At 43.8% G+C, this 19996-nt stretch overlaps 1 protein-coding gene across 2 annotated transcripts in view; it reads right to left on the bottom strand.

The window, feature by feature from the left end:
• LOC139574483 (GPI ethanolamine phosphate transferase 2-like) overlaps nt 1-19996 on the bottom strand; it is a 123907-nt gene that overhangs the window by 28062 nt on the left and 75849 nt on the right. For both annotated transcript variants that reach the window (XR_011674783.1, XM_071399118.1), the window contains exons 9-10: nt 14701-15131; nt 10806-10997 (exon numbers count right to left, since the gene is read on the bottom strand). Coding sequence is in view for 1 of the 2 variants with exons in the window: in XM_071399118.1 (XP_071255219.1) it covers nt 10806-10997; nt 14701-15131 (623 nt within the window). In the remaining variant the exon portion in view is untranslated. The remainder of the gene's footprint in view (nt 1-10805; nt 10998-14700; nt 15132-19996) is intronic.

Genomic DNA, 19996 nt, shown 5'->3' with positions numbered 1-19996 from the left:
GTACATCCAAACATCACACCTGCGTGACAGGTACAGGATGGCAACAACAACTGCCCGAGTTACACCAGGAACGCACAATCCCTTCATCAGTGCTCAGACTGTCCGCAATAGGCTGAGAGAGGCTGGACTGCGGGCTTGTAGGTCTGTTGTAAAGCAGGTCCTCACCAGACATCACCGGCAACAACGTTGGCTATGGGCACAAACCCACCATCGCTGGACCAGACAGGACTGGCAAAAAGTGCGCTTCACTGACGAGTCGCGGTTTTGTCTCACCAGGGGTGATGGTCGGATTCACGTTTATCGTCGAAGGAATGAGCGTTACACCGAGGCCTGTACTCTGGAGCGGGATCGATTTGGAGGTGGAGGGTGTGTCATGGTCTGGGGCGGTGTATCACTGCATCATCGGACTAAGCTTGTTGTCATTGCAGGCAATCTCAACGCTGTGCGTTATAGGGAAGACATCGTCCTCCCTCATGTGGTACCCTTCCTGCAAGCTCATCCTGACATGACCCTCCAGCAAGACAATGCCATACTGCTCGTTCTGTGCATGATTCCTTGCAAGACAGGAATGTCAGTGTTCTGCCATGGCCAGCGAAGAGCCCGGATCGCAATCCCATTGAGCATGTCTGGGACCTGTTGGATCGGAGGGTGAAGGCTAGGGCCATTCCCCCCCAGAAATGTCCGGGAACTTGCAGGTGCCTTAGTGGAAGAGTGGGGTAACATCTCACAGCAAGAACTGGCAAATCTGGTGCAGTCCATGAGGAGGAAATGCACTGCAGTACTTAATGCAGCTGGTGGCCACACCAGAAACTGAATGTTACTTTTGATTTTGACCCAACTTTGTTCAGGGATGTTCACATATTATTCCATTTCTGTTAGTCACATGTCTGTGGAACTTGTTCAGTTTATGTCTCAGTTGTGAATCTTGTTATGCTCATACAAATACACTGCTCAAAAAAATAAAGGGAACACTTAAACAACACAATGTAACTCCAAGTCAATCACACTTCTGTGAAATCAAACTGTCCACTTAGGAAGCAACACTGATTGACAATACATTTCACATGCTGTTGTGCAAATGGAATAGACAACAGGTGGAAATTATAGGCAATTAGCAAGACACCCCCAATAAAGGAGTGGTTCTGCAGGTGGTGACCACAGACCACTTCTCAGTTCCTATGCTTCCTGGCTGATGTTTTGGTCACTTTTGAATGCTGGCGGTGCTTTCACTCTAGTGGTAGCATGAGACGGAGTCTACAACCCACACAAGTGGCTCAGGTAGTGCAGCTCATCCAGGATGGCACATCAATGCGAGCTGTGGCAAGAAGGTTTGCTGTGTCTGTCAGCGTAGTGTCCAGAGCATGGAGGCGCTACCAGGAGACAGGCCAGTACATCAGGAGACGTGGAGGAGGCCGTAGGAGGGCAACAACCCAGCAGCAGGACCGCTACCTCCGCCTTTGTGCAAGGAGGAGCAGGAGGAGCACTGCCAGAGCCCTGCAAAATGACCTCCAGCATGCCACAAATGTGCATGTGTCTGCTCAAATGGTCAGAAACAGACTCCATGAGGGTGGTATGAGGGCCCGACGTCCACAGGTGGGGGTTGTGCTTACAGCCCAACACCGTGCAGGACGTTTGGCATTTGCCAGAGAACACCAAGATTGGCAAATTCGCCACTGGCGCCCTGTGCTCTTCACAGATGAAAGCAGGTTCACACTGAGCACGTGACAGATGTGACAGAGTCTGGAGACGCCATGGAGAACGTTCTGCTGCCTGCAACATCCTCCAGCATGACCGGTTTGGTGGTGGGTCAGTCATGGTGTGGGGTGGCATTTCTTTGGGGGGCCGCACAGCCCTCCATGTGCTCGCCAGAGGTCGCCTGACTGCCATTAGGTACCGAGATGAGATCCTCAGACCCCTTGTGAGACCATATGCTGGTGCGGTTGGCCCTGGGTTCCTCCTAATGCAAGACAATGCTAGACCTCATGTGGCTGGAGTGTGTCAGCAGTTCCTGCAAGAGGAAGGCATTGATGCTATGGACTGGCCCGCCCGTTCCCCAGACCTGAATCCAATTGAGCACATCTGGGACATCATGTCTCGCTCCATCCACCAACGCCACGTTGCACCACAGACTGTCCAGGAGTTGGCGGATGCTTTAGTCCAGGTCTGGGAGGAGATCCCTCAGGAGACCATCCGCCACCTCATTAGGAGCATGCCCAGGCGTTGTAGGGAGGTCATACAGGCACGTGGAGGCCACACACACTACTGAGCCTCATTTTGACTTGTTTTAAGGACATTACATCAAAGTTGGATCAGCCTATAGTGTGGTTTTCCACTTTAATTTTGAGTGTAACTCCAAATCCAGACCTCCATGGGTTGATAAATTTGATTTCCATTGATAATTTTTGTGTGATTTTGTTGTCAGCACAACTATGTAAAGAATAAAGTATTTAATAAGATTATTTCATTCATTCAGATCTAGGATGTGTTATTTTAGTGTTCCCTTTATTTTTTTGAGCAGTGTATATACACATGTTAAGTTTGCTGAAAATAAACGCAGTTGACAGTGAGAGGACGTTTCTTTTTTTGCTGAGTATATGACAGTGCCACTTTGAAAGTCACTGAGCTCTTCAGTAGGGGCCATTTTACTACCAATGTTTGTCTTTGGACATTGCATGGCTGTGTGCTTGATTTTATACAGCTGTCAGCAAAGCGTGTGCTTGAAATAGACGAATCCACTAATTTGAAGGGGTGTCACATACTTGTGGTGTATCATCAGTATTCCTAGTATTCTTAGTTCTTGCTAGAGCCTAGTGAACTGTCGTAGCGCAGTAGGTCTAAGCAGCGTGCTCCGGCTCCAAGCCTCATGAGGTTGCGGCCAGTTCTGGGCAATCTAGTCACCAGCCCGAGCCTACATTATGCCCACAAGTTAACAGCATTTATTTCAATGTTTTCAAGAAGTAAAAGAAATAGTATGATAATTTAAACATGAAAGAAAAGTGTCTCAGTTCAACTAAATGGTCTTTGGATAGGCTGCATAAACATCTTGACAGCTTTATGAAATTAAATATTAAAGCCACACAATACAGGCTTTCAATCCACACCAAAGACCAGAACTATATTGTCAAATTATACATAGCCTAACTAGAAAACGTGGACGAGCATCTATACTGGAGGAAAGTTTATCGTTCTACAGTAGGCCTACATCTGTCAATCAACTGATGGCACAAACCAGCTCATCAACTTAGCCAGGGAAACACAAACAGGGAAACACACACACAGATAGGCTAATGGGTATTGGAATATAATCAAATAACAAGGGGCCTATTGCATTCATCGATGGCACTAGATTATCACCAGCTGATGTCTCGTTGAACCATTGACACGGGCTAAATTCCCCTGCATAGCTGATCTCAATTGCAACCATTATTGGTCAACCCATTATGGCTCTCTAAAATATGTTGGTATTACTTGTGTCCTGCTTGCAACCAAAGTCTTTCAAGATACAGTTTAAGTCGGAAGTTTACATACACTTAGGTTGGAGTGATTAAAACTCATTTTTCAACCACTCCACAAATTTCTTGTTAACAAACTACAGTTTTGGCAAGTCAGTTAGGACATCTACTTTGTGCATGACAAATCAATTCCCCAACAATTGTTTACAGACAGATTACTTCACTTATAATTCAATGTATCACAATTCCAGTGGGTCAGAAGTTTACATACACTAAGTTGACTGTGCCTTCAAACAGCTTGGAAAATTCCAGAAAATTATGTCATGGCTTTAGAAGCTTCTGATAGCTTAATTGACATCATTTGAGTCAATTGGAGGTGTACCTGTGGATGTATTTCAAGGCCTACCTTCAAACTCAGTGCCTCTTTGCATAACATCATGGGAAAATCTAAAGAAGCCAAGACCTCAGATTTTGTTTTTTACCATAAGTCTGGTTCATTCTTGGGAGCAATTTCCAAATGCCTGAAGGTATCACGTTCATATGTACAAACAATAGTACGCAAGTATAAACACCATGGGACCATGCAGCCGTCATACCACTCAGGAAGGAGACACGTTCTGTCTCCTAGAGATGAACGTACTTTGATGCGAAAAGTGCAAATCAATCCCAGAACAACTGCAAAGAACCTTGTGAAGATGCTGGGGGAAACAGGAAACAGGTACAAAATTATCTATATCCACAGTAAAACAAGTCCCATATCGACATAATCTGAAAGGCCACTCAGCAAGGAAGAAGCCACTGCTCCAAAACCACCATAAAAAACCCAGACTACGGTTTGCAACTGCACATGGGGACAAAGACCGTACTTTTTGGAGAAATGTCCTCTGGTCTGATGAAACAAAAATAGAACTGTTTGGCCATAATGACCATCGTTATGTTTGGAGGAAAAAGGAGGAGGCTTGCAAGCCGAAGAACACCATCCCAACCGTGAAGCACGGGGGTGGCAGCATCATGTTGTGGGGGTGCTTTTCTGCAGGAGGGACTGGTGCACTTCACAAAATAGATGGCATTATGACGGAGGAAATTTACGTGGATATATTGAAGCAACATCAAATCAAATCAAATTTTATTAGTCACATACACATGGTTAGCAGATGTTAATGCGAGTGTAGCGAAATGCTTGTGCTTCTAGTTCCGACAATGCAGTAATAACCAACAAGTAATCTAACCTAACAATTCCACAACTACTACCTTATACACACACACAAGTGTAAAGGGATAAAGAATATGTACATAAAGATATATGAATGAGTGGTGGTACAGAACGGCATGGCAAGATGCAGTAGATGGTATAGAGTACGGTATATACATATGAGATGAGTACTGTAGGGTATGTAAACATAAAGTGGCATAGTTTAAAGTGGCTAGTGGTACATGTATTACATAAAGATGGCAAGATGCAGTAGATGATATAGAGTACAGTATATACATATGAGATGGGTAATGTAGGGTATGTAAACATTATATTAAGTGGCATTGTTTAAAGTGGCTAGTGGTACATTTTTACATAATTTCCATCAATTCCCATTTTTAAAGTGGCTGGAGTTGAGTCAGTATGTTGGCAGCGGCCGCTAAATGTTAGTGGTGGCTGTTTAACAGTCTGATGGCCTTGAGATAGAAGCTGTTTTTCAGTCTCTCGGTCCCTGCTTTGATGCACCTGTACTGACCTCGCCTTCTGGATGATAGCGGGGTGAACAGGCAGTGGCTTGGGTGGTTGTTGTCCTTGATGATCTTTATGGCCTTCCTGTGACATCGGGTGGTGTAGGTGTCCTGGAGGGCAGGTAGTTTGCCCCCGGTGATGCGTTCTGCAGACCTCACTACCCTCTGGAGAGCCTTACGGTTGTGGGCGGAGCAGTTGCCGTACCAGGCGGTGATACAGCCCGACAGGATGCTCTCGATTGTGCATCTGTAGAAGTTTGTGAGTGCTTTTGGTGACAAGCCGAATTTCTTCAGCCTCCTGAGGTTGAAGAGGCGCTGCTGCGCCTTCTTCACAACGCTGTCTGTGTGGGTGGACCAATTCAGTTTGTCCGTGATGTGTACACCGAGGAACTTAAAACTTTCCACCTTCTCCACTACTGACCCGTCGATGTGGATAGGGGGGTGCTCCCTCTGCTGTTTCCTGAAGTCCACAATCATCTCCTTTGTTTTGTTGACGTTGAGTGTGAGGTTATTTTCCTGACACCACACTCCGAGGGCCCTCACCTCCTCCCTGTAGGCCGTCTCGTCGTTGTTGGTAATCAAGCCTACCACTGTAGCGTCATCCGCAAACTTGATGATTGAGTTGGAGGCGTGCATGGCCACGCAGTCGTGGGTGAACAGGGAGTACAGGAGAGGGCTCAGAACGCACCCTTGTGGGGCCCCAGTGTTGAGGATCAGCGGGGTGGAGATGTTGTTACCTACCCTCACCACCTGGGGGCGGCCCGTCAGGAAGTCCAGGACCCAGTTGCACAGGGCGGGGTCGAGACCCAGGGTCTCGAGCTTGATGACGAGTTTGGAGGGTACTATGGTGTTAAATGCTGAGCTGTAATCGATGAACAGCATTCTCACATGGGTATTCCTCTTGTCCAGATGGGTTAGGGCAGTGTGCAGTGTGGTTGCGATTGCGTCGTCTGTGGACCTATTGGGTCGGTAAGCAAATTGGAGTGGGTCTAGGGTGTCCGGTAGGGTGGAGGTGATATGGTCCTTGACTAGTCTCTCAAAGCACTTCATGATGACGGAAGTGAGTGCTACGGGGCGGTAGTCGTTTAGCTCAGTTACCTTAGCTTTCTTGGGAACAGGAACAATGGTGGCCCTCTTGAAGCATGTGGGAACAGCAGACTGGGATAAGGATTGATTGAATATGTCCGTAAACACACCAGCCAGCTGGTCTGCGCATGCTCTGAGGACGCGGCTGGGAATGCCGTCTGGGCCTGCAGCCTTGCGAGGGTTAACACGTTTAAATGTTTTACTCACCTCGGCTGCAGTGAAGGAGAGCCCGCAGGTTTTGGTAGGGGGCCGTGTCAGTGGCACTGTATTGTCCTCAAAGCGGGCAAAAAAGTTGTTTAGCCTGTCTGGGAGCAAGACATCCTGGTCCGCGACGGGGCTGGTTTTCTTTTTGTAATCCGTGATTGACTGTAGACCCTGCCACATACCTCTTGTGTCTGAGCTGTTGAATTGCGACTCGATTTTGTCTCTGTACTGGGACTTAGCCTGTTTGATTGCCTTGCGGAGAGAATAGCTACACTGTTTGTATTCGGTCATGCTTCCGGTCACCTTGCCCTGGTTAAAAGCAGTGGTTCGCGCTTTCAGTTTCACGCGAATGCTGCCGTCAATCCACGGTTTCTGGTTTGGGAATGTTTTAATCGTTGCTGTGGGTACGACATCGTCAATGCACTTCCTAATGAACTCGCTCACCGAATCAGCATATTCGTCAATATTGTTGTTGGACGCAATGCGGAACATATTCCAATCCGCGTGATCGAAGCAGTCTTGAAGCGTGGATTCAGATTGGTCGGACCAGCGTTGAACAGACCTGAGCGCGGGAGCTTGTTGTTTTATTTTCTGTTTGTAGGCTGGAATCAACAAAATGGAGTCGTGGTCAGCTTTTCCGAAAGGGGGGCGGGGGAGGGCCTTATATGCGTCGCGGAAATTAGTATAACAATGATCTAGGGTTTTTCCAGCCCTGGTAGCACAATCGATATGCTGATAGAATTTAGGGAGTTTTGTTTTTAGATTAGCCTTGTTAAAATCCCCAGCTACGATGAATGCAGCCTCAGGGCGTGTGGTTTCCAGTTTACAAAGAGTCAGATAAAGTTCGTTCAGGGCCATCGATGTGTCTGCTTGGGGGGGAATATATACGGCTGTGATTATGATTGAAGAGAATTCCCTTGGTAGATAATGCGGTCGACATTTGATTGTGAGGAGTTCTAGATCAGGTGAACAGAATGACTTGAGTTCCTGTGTGTTGTTATGATGATCACACCACGTCTCGTTAATCATAAGGCATACCCCCCCGCCCCTCTTCTTACAGGAAAGATGTTTGTTTCTGTCGGCGCGATGCATGAAGAATCCAGCTGGCTGCACCGACTCCGTTAGCGTCTCTTGAGTTAGCCATGTTTCCGTGAAGCAGAGCACGTTGCAATCCCTGATGTCTCTCTGGAATGCTACCCGTGCTCGGATTTCATCAACCTTATTGTCAAGAGACTGGACATTGGCGAGTAGTATGCTAGGGAGTGGAGCGCGATGTGCCCGTCTCCGAAGCCTGACCACGAGACCGCCTCGTTTGCCCCTTTTACGGCGTCGCACAGGGTCGCCGGCTGGGATCAGATCCATTGTATTGGGTGGAAGGCAAAACACTGGATCCGTTTCGGGAAAGTCATATTCCTGGTAGGAACGATGATGAGTTGACGTTAATCGTATATTCAGTAGTTCCTCCCGACTGTATGTAATGAAACCTAAGATTACCTGGGGTACCGATGTAAGAAATAACACATAAAAAAACAAAATACTGCATATTTTCCAAGGAACGCGAAGCGAGGCGGCCATCTCTTTTCGGCGCCGGAAGTTGTCAGGAAGTTAAAGCTTGGTCGCAAATGGGTCTTCCAAATGGACAATGACCCCAAGCATACTTCCAAAGTTGTGGCAAAATGGCTTAAGGACAACAAAGTCAAGGTATTGGAAAGGCCATCACAAAGCCCTGACCTCAATCCTATAGAACATTTGTGGGCAGAACTGAAAAAGCGTGTGCGAGCAAGGAGGCCGACAAACCTGACCCAGTTACACCAGCTCTGTCAGGAGGAATGGGCCAAAATTCACCCAACTTATTGTGGGAAGCATGTGGAAGGCTACCCGAAACATTTGACCCAAGTTAAACAATTTAAAGGCAATGCTACCAAATACTAATTGAGTTTATTAAACTTCTGACACGAGGGAATGAGATGAAAGAAATAAAAGCTGAAATAAATCATTCTCTCTAGTATTATTCTGACATTTCCCATTCTTAAAATAAAGTGGTGATCCTAACTGACCTAAGACAGGGTATTTTTACTAGGATTAAATGTCAGGAATTGTGAAAAACTAAGTTTAAATGTATTTGGCTAAGGTGTGTGTAAACTTCCGACTTCAACTGTAAGTTCACCCTCTGGTTGATATTGTAATCGGAACAACTTAGTCCTTTTTTAACAGACTTTTTTGAACAGGCGATTTATCTATTTGACAAGCATTCCGTACAATAGAAATACCATTATTTTTCATTGTTTACCACGGTAAATCTAATGTGGCAATTTACCCGATCATTTGTATGAATGGAAACTAATGTTGGTGTAGCCTACCCTACTGACTTATTATTTTATTAGTTTACTATTTATGTTATCCAAAGTGTCTGGTATGGTATTTCTTATCAAAATCAGAGGTAAAATATCCCTGGATTGTCCATATTTGAAAAGTGTAAATATATCAAGTCAATCGAGGGGATTGAGTTCTTTGTGCCAGAAGGGTGTAGGCCAGAATCGAACCAATGCCAACAAGGCAGGCCTATATGTGCACACTGAAGGCATCAGCCCTAACCACTAGATCACAATTTAACTCAATTTTGACCTTAGCATACACTTGACACTTGCACGTCGTAGCCTAGTAGAGACTGATATCTATCTTGTGTTATTAAGCTATATAAACAACAGTTGTTGATGTGGATGGCTTCATTTCAGATACATTTTTGTACATCTGAATGTTGCAGTAATAGGGCCTCAGACTAGAATTGGAGCGAGAGCGAGAGAACATTTGCCCTGATCCCAATGACTCGACTGCCCCTGCAATGAGAGAAAGAAAACTGCTGTTTTTTTCAGGGACTGACAAGGCTCATTCGAATTTGCTGATGCAGCAGGAAAATTCTCTGTGACAAGAGTGATCAAGTTAAGATCCGACATCTGTACCTACCAACTACTTACAGTGAAGACCATAAAATGTCACAGGTGATTCTCCATGATTTTAAAGTTAAGGAAATGGCAAGGATGATTATGTTGTCATTGGGAGAGAAAAAAATTCTGCCTAGAGAGCAATACCAAGAACCATACGCCCCAAAAATCAAAATGTTATTTTCTTTTGCTGTCAGTCAAGCCCAATTGTCCTTTAGACTTTGACCTACGAAACACACAAAAAAATTCAGCCTGAACTATCATAACGAGACAGTGTGGGAGACCCTCATTCTGCTATTAGGTCAGTGTGATAAGCCACAAAGGGATGAAGGGGTCTCATGCTACCAGATTAGCCTGGCTGCGAGTGACTGAGCTGGGGCCACCGCTGTTGTAGACCCAACTTAATGGAAATGCCAGGAGGTTGCCGCGGCGCCAGCATAAACACCTTCCCGCGGTGATTAATGACTCGGCGACTTGGCACGGTGGCGTTGTCAATTATACGGAGTGTTGGTGTGCGCCTGGTACTGTGCAACGAGGGGTAAGGGTGGGTAGGGGTGAGAGGTGAGGTGGGAGTAGAGACAATGTCAAGGAGAGCATGGAGGGGGGAGGGAACAGGAACATGTCTAGTAAGAGACAAGGAAGGGGGGTAGGATAACTGGGCAGCAGCACCTGAACACTCATTATGCTCTCACAGTCAACGGGGCTGTGGACAAGATGCAGCTGGCTGGGTACTAAGGGTTGATTAGCTGGCTGGTGGGAGGGATTGAGCCAAGTGGCAGAGCAAAGGAGCTCCACATTTGGTCATTAGAAATCAAAAGCACGGGGGTAAACAAAGCGATCAGCCTCTCTGATTGGACCATTAATCACCTTGATACAGAAAGGGCCAGGCTAAGGACATGAGCACAATGATCTCTAATCAGACAGCAATAAGGGGTTTCAAAGCAGTTTTCCCCTTGGGTTACTTGGCTACAAATGATTGAAAGGTTGTTTTTTCCCCTAGTCTTTCTTCCTCTGTGGCCTTGCTGTGTACTCTATGCTGATGTAGGCCTTAAGGTGTATCCTTCATTAACGAGCCATGATGTGATCACATATCAAATGGCTCGAAAAACAGGCAAATACAACTCAGCATTTTTTTTTTTTTACTTCCATTTTACTTCCATTCTCCGTTTAAAGGCACTTAAATATTTAGTTTTGCCCATTCACCCTCAATGTCACACATACACAATCCATGTCTCAAGGATTCAAAATCCTTCTTTAACCCATCTCCTCCCCTTCATCTACACTGATTGAAGTGGATTTAACAAGTGACATCAATAAGGGATCATAGCTTTCACCTGGTCAGTCTGTCATGGAAAGAACAGGTGTTCATAATGTTTTGTACACCCAGTCGGCGAAAACTTACTTGGACATGTTACCACCGCCATGTTGCCACGGAAACACAACGTTGCCCACCGCCGCCCGGTAGCTGTAGACACCCAGAAGGCCAAGGGCCAGGGCAATCTTGGACACCCAGGAACATCTCCGCTGGACCAGGAAGTAGATCAGAGCCAATGACAAGGCGGCGAACAAGGACAGCACCATCTTGTGTTCCAAGCTGTAGAGACAGAACAGATATACATTTAAACCACTTCAAACTGTACTAATTACACAATAGAGTTAACAATTAATTTGTTACACATCTGTTTTAGAATAATGTATTTGACTTTATTCCGATGAACATTCAAAAATTAAAACAATCAAATCAAACTTTATTTGTCACATGCACCGAATATAACAAGTGTAGACCTAACCGTGAAATGCTTACTTACAAGCCCTTAACCAACAGTGCAGTTCAAAAAGAGTTAAGAAAATATTGACCAAATAAACTAAAGTAAAAAATTATAAAACGTAACACAATAACATAACGAGGCGATATACAGGGGGTACCGGTACCGAGTCAGAGTGCGGGGGTACAGGTTAGAGGTAATTTGTACATGTAGATAGGGATGAAGTGACAATGCATAGATAATAAAACAGCGAGTAGCAGCAGTGTACAAAACAAATGGGGGGGGGGGGTCAATGTAATAGTCCAGTGGCCATTTGATTGTTCAGCAGTCTTATGGCTTGGGGGTAGGAGCTATATTGTATGCATTAAGATATTTCTTGTGGAGTTTAGTGCCGTTCCAGGTTATTTCCTTGGACTCATACCACAGTCATACATTGTAAAATTGGAAAGGGGAAATAAGAATGGCACATTTATTAGGGACGTGCAACTTTCCCTTTCAAGATGATTCTATACGTATCTAGATATATGGGCTCTAATACAATACAGGAACGATACATTTTAGTTTGAAACGATTCGGTGCGATTCGGTTTGATTAGAGAAATGAATCGATGTGATTCGGTTCGATGCACTAACATTTGTTGCATAAACACATTCATTTTCCGTTCTAAATTAAAATCTGCTGCTGATGGAGCGCATGAGCTGGATTTGTCTGGGTGGAGGTGTGTGTGTGTGAACATGTTTAACTATAATTGTGGGGACCAGAAGTCCCCACAAGTATAGTAAACATACAAAAAATGGACCAACTGGGGAAATTGTGTTCGTCCCCACAAGGCCAAATGCTATATCTAGAGGGTTTAGGGTTAGAATTAGTGTTAGTGTTAAGGTTAGTATTAGGTTTATGGTGAGGAGGTAGGGTTAGTTTTAGGGTTAGGAGCTAGGATTAGGTTAGGCTTTGGGGTGTTTGATTTTTGTCCTTATTCACAGGGAATAAGAGAACATCTCAGGGACCAGAGAACATCTCAGGGAGGAAGAGAACATCTCAGGGACCAAAGAGAACATCTCAGGGACAAAAGAGAACATCTCAGGGAAGCAATAGAGTAAGAGAGTACAATAGCTTGAAGGAACTTTCTTTGTCTCCTTTCCTCCACATTATCTACCCTGATGAGAAAGAACTGGACTGGTGATAGCAACTTCCCAGTAAGCATCTACTTTTGTGCTTTCATCTACCCTTCTTTGCATTCATATCAATGCATTTGGAAGAGAGGAGACAAGGAAGAGGAAGCCACATTCAACTATTGACATGCAGCCTAGATATGCCAGAAGGACAGTATAGCCCTGGTATCAGGGCAGGGGGTTGGGTTGGGTAAGAGGAACAGACAGGCACCTTGAAGGAGGAACATTACCCACACAGCATAGAGTAGGGGGAATATAGGAAAAGGGGGCAACGGCAGACAGGAATAAGGTCAGCTAATTCTAAATCCACAATACTCTGAACCCAGTGCCCCCAGCGCAAGGCATTCATCTTGTTACTTGTGGAGCCGTGAGAATGCTAATGGGCAGAAAAACCTTGGGTTCAACAATGAGAACAACGGGTTCGCTGAAGGCTCCTCAAACTTTCTACCACACAGAAGTTTTTTTTGTACATCTTTTAGTGAATCCGAATGTACGGCGGTTCATTGATAATCTGATTTGGGCTCGGATTCGGAGGCTATCTAGGCTTGTTATCTTGGCTCTAAAATCTGCCTTGAGCTTTCTTCACTTTAGAATTACAGGGCAGCCGAAGAGAGGCTTTCAACATACAATAGAAAGGAACAGACTAATGCTACCTGCAGAGACAGCCAAGGATATGACTCATTTCTTTTAGCTCCTATGGGAGTTACTCCACTTTTATTTATAACCTTGATGTGAGGAAACTAGCAACCATTATGGTGCTGCAGAGATAATAAGGTAAGGTAGCAGTCTCTAATGGATAACACTCTATGCATTTTCTCTTGGTCTAAACAAGGAATGTTCTTTCATTCACTAGCCTAGATCCTTTGCCAAGGTACTGGGGGGTTCACCGAGTTCTCTGTATGTTCAGAAGCTCACCCACTTTTTAGAGCCACACTTTTGAATTTCACAATTTTATTGAAACATTCCTAACACCTTACTCAGAGACCATGAGTATAAGGCATTATGATGATGTCATACTGCGTTATATGACTTGTCATAACCATGTACAGTATGATCACCTTATGTCTTAAGAGCCCTAAGGACTGCTTTACCAGGGCAACACTACAAAGAAACTTGGTAATGATCTCCTAAGTTTTTTGGCAAGCTAAAACTTCACTAGGTCGTAGATGTTTAAAAGGCACAGTGCAGTCAAGATTGTGATTTTTCTATACATTTCCACACTATGAGGTTGGGATAAAATTGAATTGTGAAAATTACAATAATGCCTTTTAGTGCAAGAGCTGTTTGAAAAGACCACCTGCAGTTTCAGCCTGTTTTGGTGGGATTGAGTTTGCCTGCCTGACAAAACAATGCACTGACTATTATGTGACTAAAGGGCCCTCCACACCAAGGAATTCAATATGACTATTATGTGACTAAAAGGGCTGTCCACACCAAGGACAATAAACGAGACAAAAATTGTCCAGTGTTTTAGTCGACTGATAATAACTAAAACTAACGAAGGAGGAAATGACTAAAAAGTGACGAATACTAAAATAGCAGCAAAAATGAACACTGTTGTTAAGAAGCTATTTTTGTTTATTTTTGACCATTTTAATTGAAAACAATCACAGTAAGGTACTTCTGATTTAATATTGCGAACCTGAAGTCATTCCAGGGCTGACCATATACATCAAATTAACACTTCCTGGGTGTTTACCACTAAGTTACATAAGCCAGTGGACAAAATCTTGGCCAAAGCATAGATCTAATTGGGTGGAATAGGCCCTGGTTCCGACTGGGAGACCAGCCCGGACAGGTAGGTAGCCTAGTGGTTAGAGCATTGGGCCAGTAACCAAAAAGGTTGCCAGATCGAATCCCCGAGCTGACAAGGTAAAAATCTGACTTTCTGCCCCTGAACAAGGCACTGTTCCTAGGCCGTCATTGTAAATAAGAACTTTTTCTCAACTGACTTGCCTAGTTAAATAAAGGTTCAATAAAAACACATAAATAAAAAGCCATCTGCCTGTGTGGTGGTTCTGCAGCCTTGAGGGAGCTCCAAGGAGGAAGAATGACCGAGTGGATACAATACATAGCTAGACAATGAAGCACTGCCGAATCACTGCCGATGGCCTTACAAAGCAGTGGGGTGCAAAATGTTTGGAGTGTGTACCCAGAATTTGTATTAATTGGGCAAAATATCTGAACTGGCAAAAAGCTAACTAAAAAAGGCTGCTGCAAATGAAGAAAATTAAATATATTCAAATTGCACTACAGTATATAGTAGTGTATGGAGCTCTGCTTATGGCAACATTCATCCTGAGTGAAGTAACACACAACACAACAATACACAGTAAGTATCAAACTTCAGCACACCCACCTGTTGAGCCAGTGTCCCAGGTCAGGCAGGTAAGCCCACTGCACCCCGGTCTGGTTGAGCGAGCGCAGCAGACGACAACACGCCAGGGTGAGCGGTGGGGTCGCCAGGGCAAGCCACTTCTCCGAACCTGCATCCGTCACCCCCAGATCAGCTAACGGTGAGGCAACCGCGTCCCCCTCATTGGAGGGGAGGAGGTAGTCTTCGTCCTCCAAGCTCCCAATGTTGGCATGGCGCTCCCGGAAGTACTTGCGACAGACGTCTTGGAAGACGACCAGGCAGAGGGTGTTAAGCAGGAAGTACCAGACCTGGTGCTCCTCCTCCACGAAGCTGCTGGCCGACAGGCTGAGGGTGTGGCCAGCCGTGCCCGCCAGGAGCAGAATGTCCAGCTCCGACAGAGACCACCCACCACTGACACCACCATGGGATGGAGACTAGGGAAGAAGAGAAAAGGAGAGAGGAAGGGAGAGAGGAAGGGAGATTGAGCATAATGTGATTCTCTTTCTCAGGCCAATACTGGAATATAAAACAACTAATTAAACAAACACATTGGCCAAATTAAGAAAGGAAACAGAATAGAGATGACTTCACAAAGTGATACAATTAATTAACAATTAATACAGAGTCACTCGAACTTGCCAAAATGATCAAGTTAAAGGATGTATTTAAAATCAGGTCCATATAGAGGAACACAAGTGAATGGAGAGAGATGGTATAGACAAGGTCCCTCTAACACGATAACATATCAAGAACACAGATGCCACAACCTAGAAAGACAAGACATTTGGATGCCATCCCCAAAACCCTGCCCTAAGCTGTTAGACAGCAAAACTACATGCAACAAAAAGAGAGTATTTTCCTAATCTAGGACTATGAGTGTGAGACCCTGAGTGTGTGTGTGTATGTGTGTGTGTGTTTTCACTCCACACTGAGTTGTAAAGTACTCCCCCTGGTCCTGTGAACTGCATCTTGTTGACTCAGTATTCAGAGGGGGCCTAACAGAGTAAGTAAGTGCACTACTCTGATCCCGCTAAGTTAACACTGTCACTGGAAGCAGCAGCTAAAACACACAGGGACAGAGTGTTTACTGTGCTTCAGGGCAAACATCTTAATAACGTCAAAAGGAAAGCTCATAACACTAAATCTAATGACTGATTGTTGAAATCTGTTTACTGTTTGCATTATAATATTCATTTTTTGTCTCTCAATCTCCTTCCAACAGGTATGTGTAAATGTAAGTTGCAGTGATCCCTTTCCATGTACACAGTTGTGTGCAGGACAGAGGGGTGAGTGACGGCTCTCCGTGGCGTGTCACGGTAACACGCTGCTCCACAGGGAGCGGCTCGTCCTCGCCAAGCGCAGCTCATCCATCAACGGGAGGAACGCACCTCGCGGCGAGCTCAGCGGAGGGGAAAACATAATATGTAAACAGAGTGCTGTTTGTGTAAACAAAGTTTTGGGTAAAAAAACTCACTCTGTCTATCTCTCCTTTCTTAGTCATCCCTCTATCCCGCCTTGGTTTAAGGTCCCTGAGCTGAGGGACTGAGGGCACTTGAATCCCAACAAAATGTGTCTGAATTGGCTGGGATTTAATGTACAGTCCAATTATGGTATCATAAATGTCAGGGAAAGAAGTGGCAAAAGTCTACACCCCCTTTGGATTTCTTCAAAAAATGTGTTACAATGTGGGATTAAAATTGATTTAATTGTCTTTGTTTTCAACAATCTGTCAAAGTGGAAGAATAGTTGTTATTTTTAAGATAAATAACAATTTCGATAACTAAAACATAGTCTTTGCATAAGTATTCAGCCCCTTTGTTTAAGCAAGCCTAAATTAGTTCAGGAGTAAAATTTGTATTAACAAATCACATAAATTACATGGAAATAATAGGGGTTGACATGATTTTGAATGACTAAACATGCACCTGTTAGAACTTAAGGCTCCATGGATTGATGAGGAAATGAAAAACTGTATGGTTGAAAGAGATGGAGCAAAAGGAGTGGCTAAGTCTGGCTGCACATCTGACTGGCTGACTTACTGCAAAATTGAGAAATGGTGTGACTAAACTCAACAAAAAGAAGCCAAAACGGTATTATGAAGCCAAGATCAATGATATAAAGAATGATGGAAAAAATCTTGAGTACTTTAAATTAAATTATGGTCAGAAAGACAAATTGAACTCCAACTTTCATCGAATCAGATGGCTTCTTCAGCACCAAACCATTTGATGTTGCCAATTATTTAAATGATTACTTCATTGGCAAAGTGGGCAAACTTAGGCAGGGAATGCCAACAACGAACAGTGACCCATCGTATTTATGCATAAAATAACAAATAATCAAAGAAAAGCATTGCAAGTTTGAATTTTGTAAAGTTAGTTTGGGAGATGTGGAAAAAGTATTGTTATTTATCAATAATGACAAACCTCCTGGCATTGACAACTTAGATGGAAAGATACTGAGGATGGTAGCTGACTCTATAGCCACTCCTATCTGTCATATCTTTTATCTGAGCTTAGAGGGAAGCCAAAGTAATTCCGCTACCCAAAGATTGGTAAACAGCATTTATTGGTACTAACAGCAGACCTATAAGCTTGCTGCCAGCTCTTAGCAAACTGTTGGGAAAAAATGTGTTTGACCAAATAAAATGTCATTTCTCTGTAAACAAAGTAACAACAGACTTTCAGCAGGCTTATAGAGAAGGGCACTCGACATGTACTGCACTGACACAAATTACTGATGATTGGTTGAAATAAATTGATAATAAGAAGATTGTGGATTCATAGCTATCTAATAGAACTCAGAGGGTTTTCTTTAATGGAAGCTTCTCTAATGTCAAACATGTAAAGTGTGGTGTACCGCAGGGCAGCTCTCTAGGCCCTCTACTAATTTATATTTTTACCAATAACCTGCCATTGGCATTAAACAAACCATATGTATCCATGTATGCTGATGATTCAACTATATCACAACAATTGAACCGCTCTCCTTGAGGTTCTTGATGATCCAATAAATGGTTGATTTAGGTGCAATCTTACTGGCAGCAATATCCTTGCCTGTGAAGCCCTTTTTGTGCAAAGCAATGATGATGGCACGTGTTTCCTTGAAGGTAACCATGGATGACAGAGGAAGAACAATGATTCCAAGCACCACCCTCCTTTTGAAGCTTCCTGTCTGTTATTCGAACTCAAACAGCATGACAGAGTGATCTCCAGCCTTGTCCTCGTCAACACTCACACCTGTGTTAACGAGAGAATCACTGACATAATGTCAGCTGGTCCTTTTGTGGTAGGGCTGATATGCCGTGGAAATGTTTTTTGGGGATTCAGTTCATTTGCATGGCAAAGAGGGACTTTGCAATTAATTGCAATTCATCTGATCACTCTTCATAACATTCTGGAGTATATGCAAATTGCCATCATACAAACTGAGGCAGCAGACTTTGTGAAAATTAATATTTGTGTCATTCTCAAAACTTTTGGCCACAACTGTGGAAGTGTTCAGAAACAGATAATATTCTTATTTACAATAAAAGTGACTCCAAAATGACAATACATTATTTACCATTAATTTCAATTGGGCACAAAATAATCAGAAATACAACCAAAACAAACTGCAAATGCATCCAACAAATTTGTAGAGTCACAAGCTTGAAGTAGTCATTGTCTGCTAGGAATATGGGACCAAATACTAAACTTTTGACTACTTTATTTATAAGAATCTTTAGGGGTGTCAATAATCTTGACCGTTACCCCTTCTTGAGAACAAATATTATTACTTGTTGAACAAAATATATTAATCAAAGCAAATGTATTAGCATAAAATAGAGCTCAGTATTTTAATGATTTACTTTTACAGTCATTATTGTTCAACTTCATCAAGAGTGTCTATCATTTCGGACCCCACTGATATACACTGAGTGCACAAAACCTGAAGAACACTTTCCTAATATTGAGTTGTACCCCCGTTTTGCCCTCAGAACAGGCTCAATTAGTCGGGGAATGGACTCTATAAGGTGTCGAAAGTGTCCCACAGGGATGGTGGTCCATAATGACTTCAATGCTTCCCACAGTTGTATCAAGTTGGCTGGATGCCCTTTGGGTGGTGAACCATTCTTGATACACACAGGAAGCTGTTGAGCATGAAAAACCCAGCAGCGTTGCAGTTCTTGACACAAACCCATGCACCTGGCACCTACTACCATACCCCATTCAAAGGCACATAAATCTTTTGTCTTGCCCATTCCTCTCTGAATGGCAAACATACTGCAAGGCGCTACAGAGGGTATTGCGTACGGCCTAGTACATCACTGCCATCCAGGACCTCTATACCAGGCGGTGCCAGAGGAAGGCCCTAAAAATTGTCAAAGGCTTCAGCCACCCAAGTCATAGACCGTTCTCTCTGCTACCGCACAGCAAGCGATACCGGATCGCCAGGTCTAGGTCCAAAAGGCTCCTTAACAGCTTCTACCCCCAAACGGTTAATCAAATGGCTAGCTGGACTATTTCCATTGACCCCCTTTTTTTACGCTGCTGCTACTCACTGTTTATTATCTATGCACAGTCACTTTACCCCTCAATTACTTTGACTAACCCGTACCCCAGCACATTGACTCGGTACCACCTGTATATAGCCTCATTATTGTTATTTTATTGTGTTACTTTTTTTGGTTTAGTTTGTTTAGCAAATATTTTTATGCTTATGTCAGCATTTCACAGTAAGGTCTACTAGACCGGTTTTATTCAGCTCATGTGACAAACACAACTTGATTTTATACATAATCCATGTCTCAATTGTATCAAGACTTTTAAAAAACATATTTAACCTGTCTCCTCCCCTACATGGACTTAACAAGTGACATCAATAAGGGTCCTAGCTTTCACCTGGATTCACCTGGTCAGTCAAGGAAAAAGCAGGTGTTCCTAAAGTCTTGTACACTCAGTGTATATACATACAGTGCATTTGGAAAGTATTCAGACCCCTTGACTTTTTTTCTTATGTTACAGCCTTATTCTAAAATTGATCAAATTTACACACAATACCGCATAATGACAAAGCAAATACTGTATTTTGAAATATTTGCTAATTTATAATAATAGAAAAACTGAAATATCAGATTTACATAAGTATTCATACCCTTTAGTCAGTACTTTGTTGAAGCACATTTGGCAGCTATTACAGCCTCGAGTCTTCTTGGGTATGACACTACAAGCTTGGCACTCCTGTATTTGGGGAGTTTCTCCCATTCGTCTCTGCAAATCCTCTCAAGGAGGAATGGGGAGGGTCGCTACAAAGCTAT

This window comes from Salvelinus alpinus, chromosome 4, assembly GCF_045679555.1.
Source record: "Salvelinus alpinus chromosome 4, SLU_Salpinus.1, whole genome shotgun sequence".
In the NCBI taxonomy this organism is placed as follows: domain Eukaryota; kingdom Metazoa; phylum Chordata; class Actinopteri; order Salmoniformes; family Salmonidae; genus Salvelinus; species Salvelinus alpinus.
This window is presented reverse-complemented; position numbering and strand designations above follow the sequence as displayed.